The sequence below is a fragment of the Hemibagrus wyckioides genome, linkage group LG19 (assembly GCF_019097595.1).
Source record: "Hemibagrus wyckioides isolate EC202008001 linkage group LG19, SWU_Hwy_1.0, whole genome shotgun sequence".
Taxonomy (NCBI): Eukaryota; Metazoa; Chordata; class Actinopteri; order Siluriformes; family Bagridae; genus Hemibagrus; species Hemibagrus wyckioides.
The window spans coordinates 794,884-822,714 of NC_080728.1; the positions used below are offsets into that span (position 1 = coordinate 794,884).

At 39.2% G+C, this 27,831-nt stretch overlaps 1 protein-coding gene across 1 annotated transcript; it reads left to right on the forward strand.

The window, feature by feature from the left end:
• The first annotated feature begins 4,598 nt into the window (after window positions 1-4,598).
• Window positions 4,599-26,377, forward strand: LOC131370448 (NLR family CARD domain-containing protein 3-like). The gene is made up of 10 exons (XM_058417802.1): window positions 4,599-4,625; window positions 4,733-5,034; window positions 5,110-5,289; window positions 6,845-6,961; window positions 8,020-9,768; window positions 10,786-10,968; window positions 18,302-18,475; window positions 22,614-22,731; window positions 25,989-26,138; window positions 26,201-26,377. The coding sequence occupies exons 1-10, from the start codon at window positions 4,599-4,601 to the stop codon at window positions 26,375-26,377; spliced, it is 3,177 nt and encodes a 1,058-aa protein (XP_058273785.1).
• The last annotated feature ends 1,454 nt before the right edge of the window (window positions 26,378-27,831 follow it).

Sequence of the window (27,831 nt, forward strand, 5' to 3'; positions counted from 1 at the left end):
ATATTTCACAGATTTTAGTTACTTGCGCTGCTTTTTCTTGATACAAAATCAAATTAAATGCAATTTGTTAAATGATCGGTCTGTATCTGTCTTTTCATTTTCATACATAAGATAATTTTAATTTACAACACAGAATTAAAATTGATTGTGTTGCTAAGATTAAGGAATTTATCAGGCTGGTAAAAGCCCATGGGCTGTAAGTGTGAGAATAGAATGGAGTTACATTTACATGTACAGAATTTGGTAGACACCTTTATCCAGAGTGTTGTAAAAAAGTGCCTTGAAGTCTATAAATACATAAAACAAACAGGGAAATATAAGCGCTAGTTTAAGTGTTTCAGGAAGAGGTAGGTCTTCATCCATTGTCTGAAGACAGCCAGTGAATCAGCTGTTCTGACATCTAGAGGAAGTTCATTCCACCACCTCGGTACCAGAACAGAATAGTTTTGATGTTTATCTACCTCTTACCCTGAGAAATGGTGTGACCAGTGGAGTAGTGCTAATGGATCGGAAGGAGTGAGATGCAGTACGAGGAGTGATAAGAGCTTTGAGGTAAAAGAGTGCTGGTCATGTCTGGCTTGTGGAGGAGCAGCTGTGGGGTGGTGTGTGAGAACTTAGGCAGGTTGAAAACAAGTTGTGCAGCTGCATTTTGGATCATTTGCAGAGGACGAATTGCATTCAGAGGCAGACCTCAGTAAAGAGTTGCAGTAGTCCAGTCTCAAATATGACCAGAGACTGAACAAGCACCTGAGAGGCCTGTGTAAATAAAAATGGCTGAATCATTCTGATGTTGTACAGAAGAATCTTATATAAACATGTCGAATTAGCAGTATCCGGGGAAAAGGACAGTTGATTGTCTATGGTTACTCCAAGGTTGTGAGCAGTTGCCCAAGGGGAGATTAGAGATTTGTGCAGGGATATCAAAAGATCCTGACCTGGGGATGAATCACCTGGGATGACCAGCAGTTCAGTGTTGCTGCAGTTGAGTTTCAGCTGATGAGTCATCATCCACGTTGATATCCTGTGGTATCTGAGGGTGGTAAGAAGAAGTTAAGTTAGTGGTAAGAGAACCTATGTGAGGATATAACTTCACCAAGAGAGTGAGTATAGCAGGAAAAAAGGAGAGGACCAAGTATTGAGCCTTGTGGGACACCAGTGGAGAGTCTGTGTGAAGCAGATGTTGAACCCCTCCATGTTACCAGATATGAGCAACCTTCCAGGTAAGAAGCAACAATTTCCCATGCTGCTTCACAAATTCCGAGACTCCTGAGGAGGGACAAGAGAGTCTTGTGGTTGACTGTATGGCTGCAGCTATCGATTATTTTCATTCTACCATTCTATTCATTATTCTATCGATAAATCGAGTAATCGGATAAGAAGTACTTTTTCTTTATTAAAGAGGAATACTAAATATGCAAGAGAAAATAAGACAGGTCTCTTAAAATAAACAACTAAGTTGTTTCCTATTCAGAAAAATAAAATCTAGACCCATTTAGTGCATTTAATTGACATTCAAAATGTAAATACAAATATATAAATACATAAAAAAAACTTAAAAAGAAGGTAAACATAGTACAACCTAAAACAAAATAATAATAATAATAATAATAATAATAATACCTGAACATTGCATTTATGTTGTGCAACTTAATTTTGATGTTTCAGTCTAGCTACAGCTCAAGCAGGACATAAGCCTTTACTGTCTTCCTGGAAGACTTTGTGGTTTTTGTAAGAGGCAAAAATTAGTGGACAGGAAGTAAACTTGGAACAAGAACAAGAGTCCATACACATAAAATTTCTTAACATATTTTTCTGTAACATGAAATTAGAGCATACCCTCTTAAATGTCTCTCTACATACTGGTGTGTGTGTGTGTGTGTGTGACAGAGAGAGAGTGAGGCTATCAAAATGACATTTAAGCTTTCACAAAATGTAGCTAAATTAGGGACATCATAACTTGCCACCATACTGATTTATGGTCTTAAGTAGTCTCTACACAGACATTTATACCGGCCTTAATTTCAACTAGCAATCATATTGATTTAAGCTAAGTGTGAACGTTCATATTGATTTACGCTAAGTGTGAAGCTTGTGTCGACTCTGTGGACTTAAAGCGGGGCCTGTGTGAATGAGATATTGAAGTATTGAACTGTGCTGTGGTGGTACACCAGTTCAATCTTACAGTAATCACGCTGTACAGAGTTTTCTGTCTGTTTTAGTTTGAAATGATTTCTGCCGTTTTATTTGGCCTGAATCTTCTTGCCCCTCACTGTTTTCTCTCCAAGTTTAGCGGGTTATGCATTGGTAATAATGGTCCTTGGGGAAACACAGTGCCCTGTGTGTAGTTACAGTAAATAGACTAAATGAAGCTTCGAGGCAACTAATTTCCCTCAATCATTCACTCATGCCATTTTTTGTATTCAAATTACTCAAGTTACTCGAGGAATCGTTTCAGCCATAGTTGACTGTGTCTAATGCTGCTGAATGGTTTGAGGAGGGATAGAGAGTTGATAATGCCAGTTGCTAATGTTTGAGGGATCAAGAGCAGGTTTCTTTAGCATGGCAATAACCTTGCTCTCTTAAAGGTATTTGGTACAGGTGGTAGGATTGCATGACTAGATGACTTGTATAAGCTCTTCTGTTGCTATAGTTGAGAAATGTGACAGTGAAGGATTAGGGGGATCCTGGCTGTGTAATGTAGGTGAAGTCATGGCAGAAGTTAAGGTCTCAGTCTTCTCATTGTAAAAGGAGGCAAAGTCATCAGTAGTCAGGGAGGATAAAGCAGATTGAGCCGGGGGTTGAGTAGTGAAGAGAAGATGCTGTGGAGCTTATATGGATCTTCTACTATGTGTTATTGAACAAGGTACTCATATTTTTTTGTAAAGATGGGATGTTGTATGGACATGCAGGGCTTTAGACTAACTCTGTTAGATTACCCCCCCCCCCACACACACACACAAAATACTGCCGCAGTTAAATGCAACATACATTGTGGTGTGTGTGTGTGTGTGTGTGTTTGTTTGTTTTACAGGATTACACTAATTGAAAATGAATGATTTGGTAATGAAACTGTGAGAGGTCAGCCCCTGATGTGAAAATTACTCCAGAGATCAGAATCACCAGCACCCAGTTGTATCATCATGAAGAGTGGTCAGTCTATGGATAATCCTCCAATGTTTAAAGATGGAGACTCCTCACTTCTATGCAGGTAACATCTTCTCACTGTTAATGTTACTGCTAAAGTCACATTTAAAGGAACATTAAACTAGATAAATAGGATGGAATACTAAATACTAACACCCCGTAACTGTGATTTTTTAACAAAGGCACTTTTAAGGTTCCAAATATGTTTTGCTGTATTTAAAGTCATTTTGCTTAAAAAGTGTGGCTTAAGTGTTCCAATACATTGGGCTGCTTCAGTCACTGCAGGCTAGACCACTGTTAGCATCATTTAGCCAGTGACAGGATACCAAGCCATAAAAATCTTTTAGAGCCACACCATTTGAAAGTGTTAGACTAGCTGAATAACACTGTTTGTCTGTGCTAATCCTTGATAATGTGTATAACATTTTAGCAAGTAGACTCTCACCTTGACATCTCTGTAATTATTGTGTAGCTCTCTGGCTAGTAGCTTTCTGACAGAAACGAGCAATTAATTAATTGTGTTTCTTAAGAAACGCATTTAATTAAAGAAAGTATAATCAGTATAGTAACTGTTATCATGTAATTGTGCATATATACTACTCACAAAAAGTTAAGGATATTCGGCTTTCAGGTGAAATTTTTGAATGCACATGTCCAGCTGTTCAGTGTTTCAGTACTTTTTGCATAACTTGCTGTTCTCTAACAAGGTGCTTAATGGCAAAATTCACAACTGGTGTTTGATCCATGAATCGACCAATAAATTTTCTGGTTCCATTAGAATTGGTATTTAAACAGTCCTCTTCATCATGCTGTTCACATTTTAACATCATGAGACCAAGACCACACCTAACAATTGATCAACAGTACCTCACCATTGTGAGGCTTCAAACAGGATGTTCTCAGAGGGAAGTGGCCACTGTGAACAGTGCCCTGTTAAGTCTTTAACCTTGCACCCCAGAGCCTCAATGACCTGAGGGCCGCCCTTCAAGAAGAGTGGAATGCCATGCCTCAGCAGACAATAAGTCGACTCGTGAACAGCATGAGACGTCGTGGTCAAGCTGTAATTGATGGTCAAGGGCACATGACAGATTATTGAGACATTGAGATTTTTTGTTGTGGTATACCCACCACTGTTGTTGGCTTTTGTTTCAATAAATTGTTTGAGATGAGGAAATCACCATTGCAGCTTCTACTTAAATGCCCTACTTTCATGATATAATATCACTGTAGTGTGAACTTTTTACATTTTTCATAAATTTCACAAAAAGGCCAAATATCCTTAACTTTATGTGAGTAGTGTACTTAGCCTTTCCTTATCTTAGAAACATAAACTGGTGTTAATTCAAGGAATATGTTAAATAAGTAAAAAAGGGTTATAAGAAAACACCCCTGGTACTACAGGCTTAGTTGTATATGCCCTGTCCATTACGTCAGTGCAGTACTAAGCAGGATCAATGCAAGGAAAGCAGCAGGGCCTGATGGTATCCCTGGGCGTGTCCTCAGAGCATGTGCTGGGGAGCTGGCAGGGGTCCTAACAGACTTATTCATCCTGTCTCTAGCCCAAGCTATTGTGCCCACCTGCCTTAAGACCACCTCCATTGTGCCTGTACCAGAAAACTCCACTGCATCCTGCCTTAATGACTACCGCCCAGTAGCGCTCACCCCCATCATCACTAAGTGCTTTGAGTGGCTGGTCCTGGCACACCTCAAAACCTGTCTTCCTGCCACCCTTGACCCTCATCAATTTGCTTACCGTCAGAACAGAAGCACGGAGGACGCAGTTTCCACAGCGCTGCACTCAGTCCTCTCTCACGTGGACAATAAAGACACCTATGCCAGAATGCTTTTCCTGGACTTTAGTTCAGTGTTTAACACTGTCATCCCTTCCAAGTTAGTCACCAAACTTGGAGATCTGGGCATCAAAGCATCACTTTGCAACTGACTCCTGGACTTTCTGACCAACAGGCCCCAGCATGTTCGGATAGATCGCCACTGCTCTTCCACCCCTCTCTTCACCTATGACTGCAAGCCTGTACATAGTTCCAACACAATTATCAAGTTTGCAGATGACACCACGGTGATTGGACTCATCAAAGACAATGATGAGTCAGCTTATAAAGAGGAGCTGGACCGTCTAGCTGAGTGGTGCGCTGGCAACAACCTGCTGCTCAACACTGCGAAGACCAAGGAGCTCATAGTGGACTTCAGGAAGGAGAAAGGTGACACACACACCTATTCATCTCAATGGAGAGGTGGTGGACCGTGTCACTAGCTTCAAATTCCTGGGTATCCACATCTCCGAGGATCTCTCCTGGACTACCAACAGCTCCAGTCTGGTCAAGAAAGCTCACCAGCGCCTCTTCTTCCTGAGGGCTCTGAGGAAGAACCATCTCTCTTCAGACATCCTGAACTTCTACCGTTGCACCATCGAGAGCATCCTGACCGGCTGTATCACTGTCTGGTATGGGAACTGCACTGTGTCAGCATGGAAAGCGCTGCAGAGGGTGGTGAAAACTGCACAACACATCGTAGGAGTTCCACTTCCTAAGATCGAGGACATTTACAGGAAGCGTTGTCTCACCAGAGCACGCAAAATCATAAAGGACTTTTATCACGCTGCCAATAGATTCTTTGCCCTCCTGCCTTCTGGGAGGCGCTACAGGAGCCTCCGGACCAAGACTAGCAGGTTTAGGAACAGCTTTTTCCCCACAGCTGTTTCTTTGCTGAACTCTGCCTCCACCCGATCACACACACATTGACTGAACACATTATTATAGTGTATATAACCTTTTTCTGTATATAACCCTTTCTGTGTACAGTTTATATATACAAATTATTTATCTTAGTATACAATATCTTCCTCATTGCACACATCTAAATCATTGCACTCATTGTACATAACTCCTCTGTATACTGTTTACATATTTAATTATCATGGTATACAACACCTTCTTTATTGCACCACTATAATCATTTGCTCATTTGCACTCATTGCATTTACTCATTGTATTTACCTCCCACTGTATACTGTTTATATACTGTTATATATGCAAATTATTTATATATTTTTGTATATTGTTTATATATGCAAATTATTTATTGTTATATACTTATTATATATGCTAATTATTTGCACTGAGAAATGCACTTCTGGTTAGATGCTAACTGTATTTCGTTGCCTTGTACCCACATGTGCAGTGACAATAAAGTTGAATCTAATCTAATCTAATCTAATCTAACCTAATCTAATCTAATCTAACTAATCTAATCTAATCTAATCTAATCTAATCTAACTAATCTAATCTAACTAATCTAATCTAATCTAATCTAATCTAATCTAATCTTTTAGTCATGTCTGTTTTCCAGTTCATCCCAAAGGTGTTCAGTGGGGTTGTGGTCAGGGCTCTGTGCAGAACACTGTAGTTCTTCCACTCCAACCTTAACACACCATGTCTTCATGGAGCTGCTTTGTGCACAAGGACATTGTCGTGCAGGAAACTATAATGCCACATATTACAGTTATCATACAGTGGTTATATAATGTGTCTAGTGAAAGGAATATGAAATATTACATATGAAAGGAATAATTTAACCAAAGGTTCTACTATTAATGAAAAGCTAAAAGTCACCTTGATCATAAAATGTTAAAACTGTAAAGAGTTGTATAAATGACTAAATGACTGTGCATAACGTTGTTCAGTAAACTCCAGGGAAAGAGATTAGAATCACCAGCACCCAGTTGTATCTCCATGAAGAGTGATCAGTCTATGGATTCTCCTATGAGGCTAAAAAATGGAGACCAATCACTTCTACACAGGTAATGTCTCCTTACTGTTAATGTCACTGCTGAAGTCACACTTAAAGGGAAATTTAACTAGATAAACAGAATGGCAAATATTTGCGAAAACACTGTATCTATAAAAAGAAATATCTGTAACTATGATCTTTAATGAAGCCAGTATTAAGCTTCCAAATACATTTTTGTTGTATTTAATGTCTATTTTTGGGAAATGTTTTGCTTAAATATGTGTTTGTACTGTAAGTGTAACTTAAAAGTCAGAATACTTTTTTTGCACTGCTGTATCCTGTGGTCACTGCAGGATAGATCAATCTTTAATCTTTTTTTTGTTAAAATTTTAACAAAAAAAAATAAGAGAGAAATAATAATGATCATAAAAAAAGATCTAATTTGGACACGGGCAATGGCTGTTTTTCTCTGGTTTCCTCCCACCTCCCAAACACATGCCAGTAGGTGGATTTGTGAACATAAATTGTCCCTATGTGTGAGGGACTGGTGTCACATCCAGGCTGTAGTATTATACTGGATATAGTTAGGGATTTTATACCTGTGAACCTTTCTGACAAGATTTCTTAAAACTGTACCTGTATTTGTATCTGTTTAGAACACATTACCTGTTCATTCAGAGTGAGGGCTTCAGTCACATCCCTAACAGCCACACAGAAACCTTAAATAAGTAGAATTAAAGTAGGAACAGAGGGTTTTTTTTCCAGATTCCTAATGTTCCTTAGACACATGGCATTAATCATTGTGTAAAATTAATGCTAAAGTGATGTAACTGATCAACTATAATTTTTGTTAACAGTGTTCTACAGAAGGTAGGAGATGAAGATCACAGATACAGGGTAAGATCCAAACCAACATGACTGACACTGACACACTGGTGTTATAAACCTCTCTGCTGTTATTAACTACAGAGTGATTAGATTATAGAAAACATACAGTAGATGAAGACAAACACATAGTGAGAAGATCATAAAGAACTATCTGTGGTAACCAGTCAGAAAAAAGTGATCTTAAAGTCTAATAATTAAAGCCCATGTCTCACCACATCTTCCTGCTTCACCATATCACAGGAACGACCCTGATCCTGCTGCTGTAAATGAAGTCCAGAAAAAGTTCAGATTAAATCTGATGAAGAAGTTTCAGTGTTTGAATGGAGTGATGATAAACCTGGGAACCCAAACACTCCTGAATGACATCTACACAGAGCTCTACATCACAGAGGGAGACAGTGGAGAAGTCAATAATGAACATGAGGTGAGACAGATGGAGGCAGCGTCCAGGAGAACAACAACAGAGGAAACACCAATCAAATGTAATGACATCTTTAAGCCTTTATCTGAACAAGACAAACCCATCAGAACTGTGCTGACAAAGGGAGTCGCTGGCATCGGAAAAACAGTCTCTGTGCAGAAGTTCATTCTGGACTGGGCTGAAGGGAAAGCCAATCAGGACGTCCACCTCATATTTCCACTTCCTTTCAGAGAGCTGAATTTGATGAAGGACCAGAAACTGAGTCTGATGGAGCTTCTTCATGTCTGTTTTAAGGAAACAAAAGAAACAGAAATGTCCAGTTTGGAAAAGGTTCTGTTCATTTTTGACGGATTGGACGAGTGTCGTTTTCCTCTGGATTTCCAGAACACAGTGAGAGTGTGTGATGTAACTGAATCAGCATCAGTGCAGGAGCTGCTGATAAACCTGATCAAAGGGAATCTGCTTCCCTCTGCTCTCATCTGGATCACCTCCCGACCAGCAGCAGCTGATCAAATCCCCTCTGAGTGTGTGCATCGAGTCACAGAGGTACGAGGGTTCAGTGACCCACAGAAGGAGGAGTACTTCAGGAAGAGAATCAGTGACCAGAGCCTGGCCAATAACATCATCACACACCTGAAGTCATTAAGAAGTCTCTACATCATGTGCCACATCCCAGTCTTCTGCTGGATTTCAGCCACTGTTCTAGAGAGAATGTTGGGTGAAGCAGAGAGTGGAGAGATCCCCAAGACTCTGACTCAAATGTACACACACTTCCTCATCATTCAGACAAACATCATAAGAGAAAAATACTCCAAGAAGCAGGAGAGTGATGAAGAAATGCTTCTTAAACTGGGACAACTGGCTTTTCAGCAGCTGAAGAAAGGGAACCTGATCTTCTATGAGGAAGATCTGAGAGAGTGTGACATTGATGTGAGAGAAGCAGCAGTGTACTCAGGTGTGTGTACACAGATCTTCAGAGAGGAGTTTGGGCTTCACCAGAGTAAAGTGTACTGCTTTGTTCATCTGACCATTCAGGAGCATCTCGCAGCTCTGTATGTGCACCTGACCTTCATGAAGGAGAAGAGAAATGTTCTTATACAGAATTGTGTCTCCACACAGAAGACGGAAGAAATTATGATCTTCAATTTAAACAAGAGTGCTGTAGATCAGACTTTAGAAAGTCAGACTGCACATCTGGATCTTTTCCTCTGCTTTCTTCTGGGTCTTTTACTGAATCACTCACTCTCATCTTTTACTTTCACCGATCAGAAACTCTTACATGCTTTAGTAACACAGACAGGAAGTAGCTCCCAGAGCACAAAGGCAACAGTCCACTGTCTGAATGAACTGGGTGATAATTCTCTAGTGGAGAAAATCCAACTCTACCTGAAATCTGGAAAACAAAGTGACCTCTCTTCTTCACAGTGGTCTGCTCTGGTGTTTGTGTTACTGACCTCAGCACAGGAGCTGGAAGAATTTGACCTGAGTAAATATTTCAGTACAGATAAGATAACAGAAACTGTTGTTCTGAAGATGATGCCTGTGATTGCAGCATCCAGAAAAGCAATGTAAGTAAAGCTGAATATAACTGTTCTACTGTTACAGTGTTAGAAAGAGAGAAACTGAAAACACTCTGAATAATATGGACTTTAGTATGTTTTGAGCTGAAGGTGAGACAAAGTAGAGTTTATGAAAATATAGATAAATCTATAAATAGATAAATTTGATAAGATAAATAAAGATTAATTTTATTCACCGTCATGTTTTTCTCACCACTGTGAAGTGTATGTATGAAATAATGTGTATGAGAATACAGGACAAATCACATCCCGCATTAACTCAATAAGAGACACAGTGGTTTATTATATTTTTAAACAGTTCCATATTATACACAATGGGGGGGCACAACTCTACTGTAGTTAGCTGTAGTTAACCACTAACTTTAATTTAATGACATCATCAAGCAGATGTTAACTGCAGTGTCCCTTTAATCATATTGTCAGGAACAGCTGGACAGTTCCCTGCCAGGCCCAGAGAGGGCGCTGGCAGGTGAACCTTGGAAGCCTGCTTCTTTGTGTGTCTTTTGTTACGCCCTTCCTATTGTTCCTATCCTGATTGTGTCACCTGTATCCCATTAGCCCTAATGTCTACCCCTATAAATAGGGATCCTTGTGTTTGTGTCCGGGTCCATGATTGTTATCTGTACCGTGGTTTCTGTTGGGGTTTTGTTTGCTAGGATCCATGTCCAAGCTAAGGTCTAGGTTTTGGTTAGTTTAGTTAACCACGCCATGTCTAGTGTTACGTTTGTTTCCCTATGTCGCGTCTTAAATGTAATAAAAGCAGTGCTTCGCTGAATCCTGTGCATGGGTCTCATTACACCGTGTGCTGGCGTGTGTACACACACCACGGGCGTCTGGGGTCGAGCCCCGCATAGGGCGGGGGTCCCAGACGTTACACATATTGTCTAACTGGTGTTTGTAGTTTATTCAGAATTTATGAAAATGAGAAGGTTCAGTGAAAGCTTTGAGGACATGTTTGATAATTTGCACTAGTGTGAGTTCATTGTTTTCTTTTATTTCCTTCAGTATCAGCTGTGATTCACTTGGAATGAAAAGTTGTTTAGCGCTCAGCTCAGAATTCTCAAATCTGAGAGAACTGCATCTGACTGTGAAAACACTGCATCTGTCCTATAATTATCTAGGAGTCTCAGTAGTGAAGAGTCTCTCTGCTGTACTGGAGAATCCTCACTGTAAAGTGGAGACACTGGGGTAAGATCATCTCTCTGAGAGTCACAATAACTCAATAAAAGCAGCAGCAGTTATATCCAGTGTTGTTTTTCACCTGAAATTTTCTGAAACAGTACAACATGCAGAACAAATAGATTAGTCATTAAGTGATAACGATTTCCAGAATCACTTATGCATTAAAGAAATAAATAAAGGAGTAAATGAGAGAAGTTTCTACAAAATCTGACTGATTAGCTACAGAAGTATTGCTGGCTTTAAAAGTATAGTAAACTTAATATCAATTAATTAATAACAGCATCAGTGCTGGAGCTACAGGGACCTGGGCCCACCCATTTGGAGTCCTGGGCCACCCAAATAAGCTCTGTTCTAATGTTACCATTCACCATTTACCATTTAATGTTCTCACTCACTAGGAGCTGTTGCTCTAAGAAGCTGCATTGAATGACGTTGCTCAGTAACATTTCTGTGTGGTGTGTAGCCGTGTAACAGACAAGTTCCATAAAGAGTTTATCTTCCGAAAATAAGCATTATATCAGAGGATATAATAAGATGAAATGTGTTTCAGTTTGTGTTAACACTGGAGCATGCTGTCAGAGTGGAGATTTAACTCATCTGAGAGCTGAAGAACAGAATTGCAACTGAGGAGTGCATGGGGCAGCACCAAAACAAAGTCATTTTAAACTCTAATAAAAACACAGAACAAAATAATGGCTGTGTCTGTACACGTCATCTTTAATCACTGGAATCAGAGAAGGACTCCTTTCCTTTTTTCAGTGGAAAGGCTTTCACTCTAGTTTAATGTGTGTACTGTTCTCTTTATATGTTTTGCTTTTCTAGCGCATTATATAAATAAACAGCAAGCCAAACTCTGTTCAAGAGCCAGGATATGACCGCCTTGCTTCTGTCAGAGAAATTACATAGATATCATACATCATACATTAGCCTAGATTTAAAATGCTCTGCATAGAAGTAGTGGTTATCGATCACATATCAAATATCATAATCATTTAGCTTTGGATTAATAGTAAGCTTTTGAGTAATGCAAGTATATCAAATATATATCCTTTATAATATTAGGCTTTTGAGCTTTTGATTAATGCACATGTGTAACTTTTATAATCATCAAGCAGTGCTGAGATGGGGATGTTTTTGTAAATTTCATAATCATCAGGCAGAAATAGTGCTGAGATGGGTGAATAGAGGGGATGTTTTTGTGCTGAAAAGTGCAGACGTAAGGGGAATTTCACCAAGAATAGTCACCCAGACAGACATAACCTAGACATAACCTAGGCATCTTATGAGCTTTAGCATTGCTTAATAGGTAACAGAGGAGCACATTTAGATCCAGACACAGAGTTAAACTTAGAAATAGAAGTATGGTTTTCCGAGAAATTGAAGCACATCTAATTTTGACCCATCAAAAACATCGAGGTTGGTCGGTATGTGCGTACGTGCACATTGTTGTGTACATCACGTACCCGAAAGGTTGTTTGATATCATCAAAGGGAGGATGGTTTAATTAAGGGGGCGGTATGGGGACAAATATGAAAATATAATAAGTATGTTAATTAAGGAAGGAGTGATTAAAAGTATCCATCCATTGAATATAATGTGGAATTGCTGGAAATATTTAAATTTGGAAAAGGAGGCGCCATGGGGCGTCTGAGGTATAAGAAGGAGGGAATTTTTGGGGTTTTTGGGAGACCAGCTGCCCTCTTCAGAAATGCATGTGATTGACTGCATCTCTGAATAAAGAAACCTGCTTCTTCTCATCTGCTGACTGAGATCTCCTTCATTTCAGCTAAGTATTTGATTATTTGATAGTTTATTGACTTTATTTGGTAAGATTATTGAAATAATAGAAATTGGTACAATCAAAGATTCCACTCTGTGATATGTTCACTTGGAGGGGACTCTGAGTTCCGACACTTCTTTAATAGTCCAGTGTGTGGTTTACACAATCAAACTCAATGGCCATTGAACCGAGTAAACTGTTGATGAAATGAAAGAAATATAGAAAATCAACTACCAAAATTGTATCACACTTATTACCAGTCTAAAAGGTAAACTGTACACAGATACATCACTAATTCAGAAACAAGTTAGAAGCATTATTGATACAGGGTGCAAACAGATCGGCAACAACATAAACATCTTTACTAATATATCACATTTAAACTGAGCATACTCTCCTGCAATATAAACTAGACAGATTGGTGATGTAAATGAGCTTACAGCGAATGCTTTCGACAAGGTTTAGTATAAGGATTAACTCAACTTTTGGGTTAAGAGCATTGCTGGAGTCAGTATGCATGGGGAGTAGGGATCTGTTGAGACAGGAATCAGAGGTCCAGCATTTATGATTGCTGACACCTCTGTCATCAGAGTGCAAAGCACCTCATGTGACAAGTGAGCATTTTTCTTCTGCAAAAGCATACCATCTAGAATCCTGCATGTTACGATCATACGCTCCCATGCTCGCCCCATTTGGGAAGTGTGTGGCAAATTAAATTCCCACATACAGCCATTCTCACTGAGGTATTTCAGAAGACTGGTCTGGTTTCCTTTTGTTGCATTACCCAGTTCTTGGCTAGCTTCGATAAAGTTAGTTCCTCTGTCCCACCTGAGCTGTTTTGATGGTCCTCTCACAGCAAAAAACCTTCGCAAAGTGTTGATGCAACTTGAAGTGTTCATAGATTCTATGAACACTTCTGTGAGTACTGTGGATGTAATGCATGTGAAGAGTATAGCCCACCTTTTGTTTTCAGCTACACCTCCTCTGGTGTGTCAAGTGACCACTGTCCATGGACCATAAATGTCTAACCCCTTAAATGTAAATGGAGGAGATGTACTGAGGTGCTCTGGAGAAAGATCTGCCATCTTTTGAACTTCTTACCTTCCTCTGAGTCTGCACCATGTCACACGATGAAGAAGCATAGAGTTTATCAATATTTTCCCACCTACAATCCACAAGCCTGCCAGTCAGATTGCTCCTTCTGTTAACTGTCTGCCTTGATGGTGCCCTTTGGAGTGGTGTTACCTCACCAACAGTTTAGTGACCTGACTTTGCTTAGGGAGGATGATTGGATTCTGATTGGACCTCTGACTTGAGAGAAGTCCGACATCCTCCAGCCCTCAAGAGACTGCCATCGATGTAGAGGTTGAGATTCCGCAGAGCAAGGATTAGTCTATTTGCTGCTGTCTGTTTTTCAGGTGTGCATATTTTGCTGCACTGACACCATCCTTTGCATTTATGGGATGTGGTGATGGAACTTAATGTGTGACAATGTGCTTGATGAATCAGAAAGGAAACCACTCTTAGCAAAGATTGCTAGGTAGAAATACTCTGAAACCATTCTGAGAAGAGTCTTCTTTCAACTTGAATAGCGAAGCTGGTTATCCAGTTCAAAGAACTCACACTGTTGCCCTTCCTGTTTGCTATGGTGATGGACCAGTTGTCAGACGAGGTCAGACAGGAGTCTCCTTGGACAATGATGTTTGCAGATGACATTGTGATCTGTAGTGAGAGCAGGGAGCAGGTGGAGGAAAACCTGGAGAGGTGGAGGTTTGTGCTGGGGCGAAGAGGAATGAAAGTCAGTGGTAGTAAGACTGAGTACATGTGTGTGAATGACAGGGAGGGAAGTGGAACAGTAAGATTACAGGGTGAAGAGGTGAAGAAGGTACAGGAGTTTAAGTACTTGGGGTCAACAGTCCAGAGTAATGGAGAGTGTGGGAAAGAGGTAAAGAAGCGAGTGCAGGCAGGTTGGAATGGGTGGAGAAAGGTGTCAGGAGTTCTGTGTGATAGAAAAATTTCAATGAGAATCAAGGGGAAGGTGATACAGGACAGTGGTGAGACCGGCCATGCTGTATGGTTTAGAGGCAGTGTCACTGAGTCAGAGACAGGAGTCAGAGCTGGAGGTAGCAGAGCTGAAGATGTTGAGGTTCTCTTTGGGAGTGACACGGTTGGACAGGATTAGGAACGAGTACATCAGAGGGACAGCTCATGTTGGACGTTTGGGGGACAAAGTTAGAGAGGCCAGGTTAAGATGGTTTGGACATGACCAGAGGAGGGAGAGTGAGGATATTGGTAGGAGAATGTTGGACATGGAGCTGCCAGGCAGGAGGAAAAGAGGAAGGCCAAAGAGGAGGAATATGGATGTAATGAATGAGGATATGAAGCTAGTGGGTGTAAGTGTAGAGGATGCAGAAGATAGGGATAGGTGGAGAGAGATGATTCGCTGTGGAGACCCCTGAAGGGAAAAGCAGAAGAAGTGGAGAAAAGTCAGAGCTCACCTGAGCTTGATGTTTTATATATTCCTGCATTCTCATTAAAATCATGTGATGAAAGCATGCTTATTTCACTGCAATTGTTGTTACGTTCCTGATTTGCTTCTATCGTAGGTCTTTCTTGTTCCAGGCTTGCTTTTTCCTTTTTCATTTCAAGCTGTCTTTTTGTGAAACACCGTCTTGGCACATGCAGCTTCTGCTGAGGCTCTATCTTTTGCAGCAGCACTAGCAACTGAAAACTTGGTGGAAGATAATGAGCATTTAGAACTGACTTCTGAAGATGCCTTTTTTTTCTCAGTTCACTTCAGTTTGAATGGTTGCTTCTGAGCATTCCTCTTGCACCTGCTGATCCACTGTACTCTTCTTTTTATATATTTTACATATATATATATATATACACAGTTGTGCTCGTAAGTTTACATACCCTGGCAGAATTTATGATCTCTTGGCTATTTTTCAGAGAATATGAATGACAACACAAAAACATTTCTTTCACTCATGGTTAGTGGTTGGCTGAAGCCATTTATTGTCAAACAACTGTGTTTACTCTTTTTAAATCATAATGACAACAGAAACTACCCAATGACCCTGATCAAAAGTTTACATACCCTGGTGATTTTGGCCTCATAACATGCACACAAGTTGACACAAACGGGTTTGAATGGCTATTAAAGGTAACCATGTGATCTGTAACCATGTAACCATCCTCACCTGTGATCTGTTTGCTTGTAATTAGTGTGTGTATAAAAGGTCAATGAGTTTCTGGACTCCTGACAGACCCTTGCATCTTTCATCCAGTGCTGCACTGACGTTTCTGGATTCTGAGTCATGGGGAAAGCAAAAGAATTGTCAAAGGATCTGTGGGAAAAGGTAGTTGAACTGTATAAAACAGGAAAGGGATATAAAAAGACATCCAAGGAATTGAGAATGCCAATCAGCAGTGTTCAAACTCTAATAAAGTACAGCAACTAAAATTTCAGCCACAACTGCCAGGAAAATTGTTCGGGATGCAAAGAAAACCCACAACCAACTTCAGGTGAAATACAGGACACACTGAAAACATGTGGTGTGGCTGCTTCAAGATGCACAATAATGAGGCACTTGAAGAAAGATGGGCTGCATGGTCGAGTTGCCAGAAGAAAGCCATTACTACGTAAATGCCACAAAATATCCCACTTACAATACACCAAACAGCACAGAGACAAGCCTCAAACCTTCTGGCACAAAGTCATTTGGAGTGATGACACCAAAATTGAACTTTTTGGCCACAACCATAAACGCTACATTTGGAGAGGAGTCAACAAGGCCTATGATGAAAGGTACACCATTCCTACTGTGAAACACGGAGGTGGATCGCTGATGTTTTGGGGATGTGTGAGCTACAAAGGCACAGGAAATTTGGTCAAAATTGATGGCAAGATGAATGCAGTATGTTATCAAAAAATGGGCATGGGACGCATGGGACGTACTTGGACATTCCAACATGACAATGATCCAAAACACAAGGCCAAGTCGACCTGTCATTGGCTACAGCAGAAAAAAGTGAAGGTTCTGGAGTGGCCAACTCAGTCTCCTGACCTCAATATCATTGAGCCACTCTGGGGAGATCTCAAACGTGCAGTTCATGCAAGACAGCCCAAGAATTTGCCAAGAAGAATGGGCAGCTTTACCATCTGAGAAGATAAAGAACCTCATCCACAACTACCACAAAAGCTGTCATTGATGTTAAAGGGGGCAATACATGGTATTAAGAACTGGGGTATGTAAACATTTGATCATTTTTGATCATCTTTGGTCATTTGGGTAGTTTCTGTTGTCATTATGATTTAAAAAGAGTAAACACAGTTGATTGATAATAAATGGCTTCAGCCAAACACTAACCATGAGTGAAAGAAAAGTTTTTCTGTTATCATTTATATTCTCTGAAAAATAGCCAAGAAATCATAAATTCTGCCAGGGCATGTAAACTTATGAGCACAACTGTGTGTGTACATACTGTATATGTGTGTGTGTGTGTGTATATATATATATATATATATATATATATATAATATACACTACTCACAAAGTTAAGGATATTTGGCTTTTGGGTGAAATTTATGAAAAATGTAAAAAGTTCACACTACAGTGATATTATATCATGAAAGTAGGGCATTTAAGTAGAAGCTGCAATGGTGATTTCCTCATCTCAAACAATTTATTGAAACAAAAGCCAACAACAGTGGTGGGTATACCACAACAAAAAATCTCAATGTCTCAATAATCTGTCATGTGCCCTTGACCATCAATTACAGCTTGACCACGACGTCTCATGCTGTTCACGAGTCGACTTATTGTCTGCTGAGGCATGGCATTCCACTCTTCTTGAAGGACGGCCCTCAGGTCATTGAGGTTCTGGGGTGCAGGGTTACGAGCCTCTACACGGCGACTCGGCTGATCCCAGAGGTTTTCTATGGGATTCGGGTCTGAAGAAAGTGCAGGCCACACCATTTGAGGTACCCCAGCCTCCAGCAGCCGTTCCCTAATGATGCGACCTCGAAGCCAAAGGACTACAGGAAAAATGTTTTGTGGACCAAAATAGATCTTTTTGGTTAAATAAGAAGTGTAATATCTGGAGAAAGGAATACACTGCAAACAGCATAAGAACCTTGGCAAATTCAAAGTCCTGACCTTAATCCAGTAGAAATGTTGTGGAATGACCTATAGCAAGCATTTCATGTGAGGAAAGTTGAAGCTGTTCTGTACTGAGGAATGAGCTAAAATTCCTCCAAAGCGGTTGTGCAGGACTGTTCATCAGTTACCAGATACATTTACTTGGAGTTATTGTGATTAAAATATGATTAATTATACATCAGTAAAGAGCAGAAAATTTTATTCATGCTCAGAAGCTGGGGTCTTGTCTCTGTGTCTGAAGAGGTTAATTTTGAGCTGTAAATTTGAAGGAACTGGAAAGAGCTATCCAAGTCCTGAGTAATAAAAACATTTACAAACACATCATATTTTAAGTAAGTCTTAAACAAAGTTAAAAATCTGTTGATGAAGAGTGTGTCATTGTGTCTCTCTACAGGTTGCGTGATTGTGGAGTCTCAGATGAAGGCTGTGCTGCTCTGACTTCAGCTCTGAAATCAACCCCCTCACACCTGATAGAACTGAATCTATCGACTAATAATCTAGGAGACTCAGGAGTGAAGAGTCTCTCTGCTGTACTGAAGAATCCTCACTGTAAACTGAATATACTGGGGTAAGATCATCTTTAATGTTCTGTCTTTTGGTCATATGGAGTCTTTGGTTAAGATATTCATATGTAAGAAGTTGCAGTGCAAAATGTAACTTCATGTGACTGCAATATGTCTGAAATGAAAATGCAGTGAAATTAAATTAAAATAATTTAAAAATTACAGAATTTGAAACAAATTAAAAAACAAAAACCAACAAAGAAGCATAACAGTACCATTATCAGTACCTAAACTGGTCTTGTATTATTCAACATTTTGTGATAAATAAAGAATGTCTATGAGTAAACCCACTGACTCAAATACATTCATTTAGTAACACAGAGCTGAAGGTGAGAACAGGATCATTAGGTGTGTGTATGAGATGAGATCACAGTGCATGGACACTACTGTATGTTTTAATATACAGATATGATTAAAATAAGGTACATTAAAAATGTTCTTACTCCAATCCACATCCAAAGAAATGAGGCCATGCTGGTAAGTAGCTCAATTCCTCATTAAAACAGAGGACCTGGCAACCGCTCAGAACACCACACATTATGCTAATTTACACCTGGTTTTGAGAGGCAGACAAAATAATGTCTAAAACTGACAACTGCTTAATTTCACTTTATTAAATTGAGCAAAATATGGAACCAGACATGCTTCCAATTTTTTTTTTACACTTTTTTTTATAGGATCCTTCATCAAATGCACAAAAATCTCATTCGTCGCTCTTCTCGTCATTCCTCTGTAGAAGTTTTATTTACTTTAAATTTCACATAATAAAACTGTAGAACCTGATCAATCCAATTTGTAGACATTTAACTCTTGATCTATATAATTCAGGGATATATTTATACAACAGATGAGAGAAACTAAATCTAACACTCAGTCTGATCATTTTAATGACATTGTTCATTGGAATAAACAGGTGATATTAAATCCTCATGTCATTCTGAATAATAAAATCATTTACAAACACATCATCTTTAAAGTAAATCTTAAACCAAGATAAAAATCTGGTGATGAAGAGTGTGTCATTGTGTCTCTCTACAGGTTGCGTAGTTGTGGTGTCTCAGATGAAGGCTGTGCTGCTCTGACTTCAGCTCTGAGATCAAACCCCTCACACCTGAGAGAACTGAATCTGACCTGGAATAATCTAGGAGACTCAGGAGTGAAGAGTCTCTCTGCTGTACTGGAGAATCCTCATTGTAAACTGGAGAAACTGGGGTAATTTTTTTTTCAAACATTAATGATAAATCATAGTTTAATCCTTGTTCAAGTCATAATAATAGATAAAGACATTCTGTATAAATAACAGTCACAGTTGTTCTTGTCAATACTGAATAAACCATTTACACTTTCACAGTCTGGGTTTAAAAAATACACCAATGATCTAACAACTTCTCCAAAAACTAATTAGAGTCTGATCCTGTTTCAGATCTGATTACTGACAGTCTGATCTTCTCATGAAAGATCTGTTCATGTGAACACTGAATAAAAACAGAAATCTTTTGTTAAGATGTGAAGCAGAGAAAAGTTACTGAAAACTTTTGAACTGAAATTTTATTTCTCACATACATAACCGTATATACAGTATGACATGTAGTGAAATTCTTTTCAAGTGTACATGATTTAAAAGTTGAATAAAATAGAATTTAAATAATTCAAATAATTAAATTAAATGATTAAAAACAGAGATTTTGTTGAGATTTGAAGCAGTGAAAAGTTTCTGAAAGCACAAATTTAAATTTATTTGGTCACATACACAACAGTGAAATGCTTTTCAACTGTCGATGACATAAAAGTAGAATACATTTCAATAAAAAAACAAATGAATACGAAAATAGAAGTACAGAAATGTAGAAATACACAAAATAGTACACAATGACTATTGTGAACACAATGCAGATGTGTACAGTTAGTGCACATACACCAATCAGACATATCGTTATGACCACCTGCCTAATATTGTGTTGGTCCCCCTTTTGCTGCCAAAACAGCCCTGACCCATCAAGGCATGGATGCCACTAGATCCCTGAAGGTGTGCTGTGGTATCTGATACCAAGATGTTAGCAGCAGATCCTTTAAGTCATGTAAGATCGGACTGAGATCTGGGGAATCAACACCTCAGTACCTCAAACTTATTGTTGTGCTCAACATCATTCCTGAACAATTTCTGCTTTGTGGCACAGCGCATTATCCTGCTAAAAGAGGTCACAGCCATCAGGGAATACCATTTCCATGAAAGGGTGTACATGGTCTTCAACAATGCTTAGGAAGGTGGTATGTGACAAAGTACCCAAGGTTTCCCAGCAGAAAACTGACCAAAGCAGGACACTGCCTCTGCCGGCTTGCCTTCTTCTAACACATCAACTTTGAGGACAAAATGTTCACTTGCTGCCTAATATATCCCACTCACTAACGGGTGCCGTGATGAGATCATCAGTGTTATTCACTTCACATATCAGTGTTATAATGTTATACCTGTTTGGTGTAATTCATAACACAATACTGTAGCTGAGGAATAAGGAGAGGAAACTACCAGACTAATGCTTATCTCTGTGTTAAAATACTAAAATACAAAAATAATAGTTGTGGATTTAAGGGTTTCTGTAGATTAAATATATATATATATATATAATATATTCGTTTTTTTTAAACAAATTTAGTAGAAAAAAATGGTGAGCCCAGGTCTCAAATGACATAAATTCCTAAATAGAGTACAAAGGAGAGGGACAGATCACAAATAGGGGGTTAGAAATCTGCATATAAATCCTTATATCACAAATATGACAAAATCTTGAAACTATATAAATGTTGGAGGACCTCAGACATTAGAAAAAAAATTTAAGGGACTTGCTTTGTAAAACCATATTTTCTCAAAATGTAAGACAGGGACCATCCATGCAAGCTATCTCTGAAAACATAGGGGAGTAGTAGATTTCAACTCCCTCAGTATAATTTTCTTGGCCACCACCATGCCCAGCATTAACGCCAACAGCAAATAATAAGGTAAAGATGAGCAACCAAAGATGGTCAATTACATTTTGGGAAGGAAAACCTGGTCATATGCTGCAGAATAGCAAGAAAATATATCTTGCCAAAACCTATGAAGTTTCAGGCAAAACCAAATGTAGAAAGATGAAATGTAAAATTAAAATTAAAATTAAAAATTAAATGTAGAAAGACTCTTCTTTTTCCACAACTGGAAGGTTCCATCACTCAAAGTGGGTACAAAGTTATGATTCTTAATATAGAGAGGGCTGTGTGATACAAGAAATTTCTTAATTTGTTTCAGTATACTCAAAGAACTATGTACTACAAAATTATTAGTAATGCTCTTTAAGGGAACATTCAGATTGGCAAGTATTAAAGCACAGAGAGCTCCTGCTTATAGAATAAGACTCCTTGCGAATCCAGTCCATTCCAATCAAATGCTCATTGTCACAGGGCGAGTCACAACTCCAATACAATCCAATAATAAAAAGCACAGCAGCCAGTGCATCAAGGTGATTGTTAATAGATAACTTACTGTTCTCAATCAGCCATTTCAAATCGTTACCTTGTGTCTCAATGGCATTAAGTATAGTGCTGGCGGTAGATGGGGAGAGTGAATTGCTCATGGCGTCTCATGCTCATCTTTACTCTGCTGTGTGGCCTTTGAGGGCTTCTTGAAAGTCATTTCTACATCAAGTTTAAAGAAAGTGAGTACTTCAACCAACTGCTGAAGTCTGCCGAAAAACCAACTGCTGAATAAATCAGCATCAATTAAACAAAAAGCTCTGACGTAAAACTTGGGTGAACTGGTATACTGATGGGAAAATTGAACAAAAACCTGAGCCAACTTAGAGGAGACTTAAAAAGTGTGTCAACCCATTAGCCATGCACTAGCACCCCGCCCATATAATTTTTAATTGTGTTTGTTAAAAAGATCAAAGTTTAATATGATTAAAAAAAACAAACAAAAAAATTAATATATTAACACTACTTCCAAAGTCACCAGAATTGAATGCTCTCTGGGGGGCATGAGCCAAGACCCCTTACAAAATTTGAAATACTTTTGTAAAATTCTTGTGTGGCTTGTGCTCCAGTAGTAATCAAACACTAGAAACGCTCCTGTGAACAACCAGTAAAGACTGTCATTGTGTCTCTATACAGGTTGTGTAAGTGTGGAGTCTCAGATGAAGGCTGTGCTGCTCTGACTTCAGCTCTGAAATCAAACCCTTCACACCTGAGAGACCTGGATCTGGCTGAAAAAATACTACGAGACTCAGGAGTGAAGAGTCTCTCTGCTGTACTGGAGAATCCTCCAGTGGAGACACTGAGGTAAGGTTGTCTATCTGAGAGTCACATGACCTGCTCCTTAGTAAGACACATTCTCTAATATTCTATTCAATTCAATTTTATTTGTATAGTGCTTTAAACAATGGACATTGTCTCAAAGCAACTTTATAGAACATAAGAAACATAGTAAAAGTAATAGATGTTAGACCAAATCATCTATAGTGAGCAAGCCTGTGGCAACTGTGGCAAGGAAAAACTCCCTTTGATGGTACAGTGAGGGAAAAAATGATTTGATCCCCTGCTGATTTTGTACGTTTGCCCACTGACAAAGAAATGATCAGTCTGTAATTTTAATGGTAGGTGTATCTGAACAGTGAGAGACAGAATAACAACAAAAAAATCCAGAAAAACACATTTCAGAAAAGTTCTACATTGATTTGCATTTTATTGAGTGAAATAAGTATTTGACCCCTTTGCAAAACATGACTTAGTACTTGGTGCCAAACCCTTGTTGGCAATCACAGACGTCAGACATTTCTTGTAGTTGGCCACCAGGTTTGCACACATCTCACATCTCAAGGAATTTGGGCCCAATCCTCTTTGCAGATCCTCTCCAAGTCATTAAGGTTTTGTGGCTGACCCTTCAGCTCCCTCCACAGATTTTCTATGGGATCAAGGTCTGGAGACTGTCTAGGCCACTACAGGACCTTAATGTGCTTCTTTTTGAACCACTCCTTTGTTGCCTTGGCCGTGTGTTTTGGGTCATTGTCAGGCTGGAATATCCATCCATGATCCATTTTCAATGCCCTGGCTGAGGGAAGGAGGTTCTCATCCAAGATTTAACGGTACATGGCCCTGTCCATCGTCCCTTTGATGCAGTGCAGTTGTCCTGTCACCTGGGGATGGTGTACTTGGGGTTATAGGCAGCATTCCTCCTCCTCCAAACACGGCGAGTTGAGTTGATGCCAAAGAGCTGGATTTTGGTCTTATTTGACCACAACACTTTCACCCAGTTCTCCTCTGAATCATTCAGATGTTCACTGGTAAACTTCAGATGGTCCTGTACATGTGCTTTCTTTATCAGGGGGACCTTGCGGGCGCTACTGGATTTCAGTCTTTCACGGCGTAGTGTGTTACCAATTGTTTTCTTGGTGACTGTGGTCCCAGCTGCCTTGAGATCATTGACAAAATCCTCCAGTGTAATTCTGGGCTGATTCCTCACCGTTCTCATGATCATTGAAACTCCATGAGGTGAGATCTTGCATGGAGCCCCAGACCGAGGAAGATTGACAGTCCTTTTGTGTTTCTTCCATTTGGGAATAATCGCACCAACTGTTGTCACCTTCTCACCAAGCTGCTTGGAGATGGTCTTGTAGCTCATTCCAGCCTTGTGTAGGTCTACAATCTGTCAATAATTATACATTATAGGAGAGGTATTAAATTAAGTTACAAAAGGTTACGTTTATATATAACAGTATATTGTATAAATAAACGTTTCATCAATTGAGCCCATTTGGATATGAAAATTAAAAAAGATAAAAAAGAGAGAATTTTTGCGAATCACTTTGGATAAAAAAACATCTGCATAATGCCTCAATATAAAAAAACCCCAGGTTGCGTTGGGCGCAGTCAACTTCACACATTGAAACGTGCACTATACAAACTGCAACTGTTTAGTCTTTAAATCACATTACTACAATCCTTCAGACTGTAGCCTAGTTTTAAGGGGTGAAAAAATAAACAAATGTTACAATATAACTATTATATTAGGCAGAGGCTTCTGCTTTGTGGGACGTATGGGCTGACTGTAAAAAAAACAAAAAACAGGATATCTGGATCTAGACTACATTCCAATTTTTTTTATTTAACATGTTCACTGTAGATATATTTCATATTTAGATGTGTTTTAGACATAAATATGAAGACGGCAAGATAATTGCAGATAAGGATCAAACGATCCTTATCGAGTCTATTGAGTCTTTATTAAGAATAAAGTATTTACTGGGTAGGGTTAGGGGTCGGTAAGGGAAAGCTTTTATTGTCCCAATACTGTAGCATCCATGTAATAATTTTACTAAATGTTATTTTATTATAAAATATAATATTATAATAATATATAATATATATTATATTTTATTATACTTATAGTTTTTCATCAAATAAATGTGAATAGGTGTGGATAGGTCTTTGCTTACAGACATTAAACAGGTTTCCCTGACAGAAGTTTTGCATTTCTTAAAAATCAGCTAATAAAAGATATCAAATCAAAAACTTGCACCGACCCTTAAGCAACAAAAGTCAGTGGACTTTGTTTGGTCCAGCGAGCTTCAGAGCGCACGAGTTTACAGGACAGTACATAGCAGCGGGCTGCGGGAGGGAGATGCCGCAGTGATTATTAAACAGAGACCCTGTTCAGAGATATATTTCATATTTAGAAGTGTTTTAGAGAATATATAAATGTGACATAAGATAATATATAAGTGCTACAGTAACGATCAAACGCGTATGATGTAAAAACTATTAATAACTGAGCCATAAAATTGTTAGAGCCATTTGAACAGTCCATTAAAAAATTTTTTACATATTGCTATATTATAATAACAATGGCTTAAAATAGCTTTTAGGCACAATATGTTTTATCCATTACACTCAAAACAAGTGCGTAAGTAGAAGAAGGGCGCATTTGTAGAATCTTAAGATTTTTTTTTAGATGGACACTCGCGCTCCGTGGTCAGCTGCCTGCAGGACAACGCGCTCTTCCCGCTTCCATCACACGCAATAAAACCTCACACCATGAAGTTATAACATTGAAAACTCACAGCTGAAAATGTTAAATATGAATTCCACACGTTTACTTTCTTTGTTGCTTGTTTTAATCTGCTTCTGAGAGAAACTCCGTGATCCAAGCACATCATTTAATGTGTTTGACTTCATGCAGCACTTCGCAGACCGATCGGTTTATGACATCAAAGTAGCTACTGCAAGAACAGACTGCTCTGTAATCTTTTAAATAGCTTTTGTGGTGCTTTGATATCATCCGCCAGTTGCTCTCCGCAGCGCCACGTTATGTTGATCGATTTCAATGTACATGAAACACGACTGCCACCTACTGGTCTCGTCTTTCCTGCATGAGAGCGTCACTCACAATCGCGCACAATGCTGCGAGTCGTCACGGGATTCCTGTCCCTCTGGTGCACATTCTTAAATACCACATCTGTATCTGCTGTCTTCAATTGTGTTTCATGGAAGGCAGTTTTGGTCCACCACAAGATAAAGACCCCTTCAGGAGTGGTGGTCAGACAGTGGCCATATAAGGTTCCTGAAGCATGCTGTCCAGCTATAGAAGCAGTTACGAACGAGGTTCTCCCATTTGGGCTGGACAGTGTGCCTGCAGACTTGGTCAGAGTTGATTGATGGATGTCATACTACTCCATCATCTGTATGAAACCACCTACACATAGATGAAGATTGTGCACTCCTCCAACCGAATGGACCACTTTCACCACCTGGGGGAGATACTGCGACCATTCTGGAAGGCTGGGCTGATGACCAACCTGAGCAAGTGTCACCTGGGGCTGGCCAAGGCACATTGCATGGGGCAGGGCCTTCTACAACCAGAAGAGAAGAAGATTGTCTGAACCTACCCCACCCAACTACCAAGAAACAGCTATGTGCCTTCCTGGGGCTGGTGGATTATTACCCATATTTTGTGCCTAGCTTTTCCACTGTAGCTGCCACCTTCTCAGATCTCAACAAGTAAGGATAACCGGACTGAGTGCAATGGACCACAACAATGGAGCAGGTGTTCCTGCTGAAAAATGCCCTCACCTGTGCCCCTGTGCTGAGGAACCCTGACTTCAAACTTCCCTTTATTGCCCACACCACTGACTTCTGTGAATTTACATACACATTTATTAAAACTTGTAGTTATTTATAAATCAGTTGGACGTTTATCTTGTGCAAGTTATTACCTGGGTTACAGCAGCTATCAAAAGTATCTTCTCTTTTTTCACTGTTTTTTCATCTTGTGTAAAAGTAAAGTATAGTTTTGAGTAAACTATAAAAGGATATTGAGTTGACTTAATTCTTGACCCCCTCAGAAAACTAATTTTCAGTGAGACAACAGTTTAATGTAAATGAAATGTAGCTGCTACAGCTTTATCAGTTTGTTTTATTGAAATAAATAACTTTGCACTCCAGAAGTACTTGTGTTGTTTAAATGGCTTAAACTATCAATTAAGAAAAACAGCCTTAACAAAAAGTCAGCATAGAAAATGAAAGAAAACAGGTTTCACAAAATCACCATTAAAAAAAACCACAGAGACAATAATAATATGTAAAAAAAAACCCCAAAAAAACAAGTCACAACAAGGCAGGAATAATGTGGCATATAATTCAACTCAGAGTTTTTATTTTTGTACATATAAGCTGCATTTGGTGTCACCTGCTCTCAGGTGAAGAAAATGAGATTAAACATGGAACACACATATTTTTAGTTGGTAACAATGTAAATTATTTACCTAATGTCCATTTTGTTAAAGTTAGGGAAAATGTAGTCAAATTAAGTCATTTTCCTGGGGTTTAGGAGATGGCGTAGAGCACAGTTTTGTGTCTTACCTGCTATAGAGTAATGGGCAAGTCCAGTGTGGCCAGAAGTTTCTGGAACTGGGAGCTGTGGAGACCACCACAAGGAACACAAGGGTGTTTATTTTCTTTTACTAGTCAGAGTTTGAAAGTGAATTGAACACACCATACACTCTAGAACATCTAGATGATTTGTTAGTCTGCTGCAGGTCATCACACAGACCTGTGGTCAGTTCCGAGCAGCCATTCCACCTTCTGCTCCCTATTAGTAGATGGAAAGCCATGCAGACACAGAGGAAAATGAACAAAACCCCAAACAGGTTTGTGCACTGCTGCTGCTGGCTGATCCTCAGTTGTAGTGGAGACATGGTGGCAGATCTAAACCCCAACTGGACCCCAATTAAGTTATGTGTACCTTCCACTTGTGGTTCTGGGGTGATAGGGGATGGAAGAGTTTTCTTCTTCAAATAAATATCTGGATTTAAAAACCTTTGGATAAGGTTTTTTT

Bases quoted from the DNA above. Each gene is read 5' to 3' on its own strand.
- LOC131370448 (XM_058417802.1), top strand. From the start codon at position 4,599: ATGCAAGGAAAGCAGCAGGGCCTGATG. The intron at 5,290-6,844 runs GTGCGCTGGCAA...AACGTTGTTCAG, and splicing joins CTGGACCGTCTAGCTGAGTG to TAAACTCCAGGGAAAGAGAT. The intron at 18,476-22,613 runs GTAAGATCATCT...GTCTCTATACAG, and splicing joins TGTAAACTGAATATACTGGG to GTTGTGTAAGTGTGGAGTCT.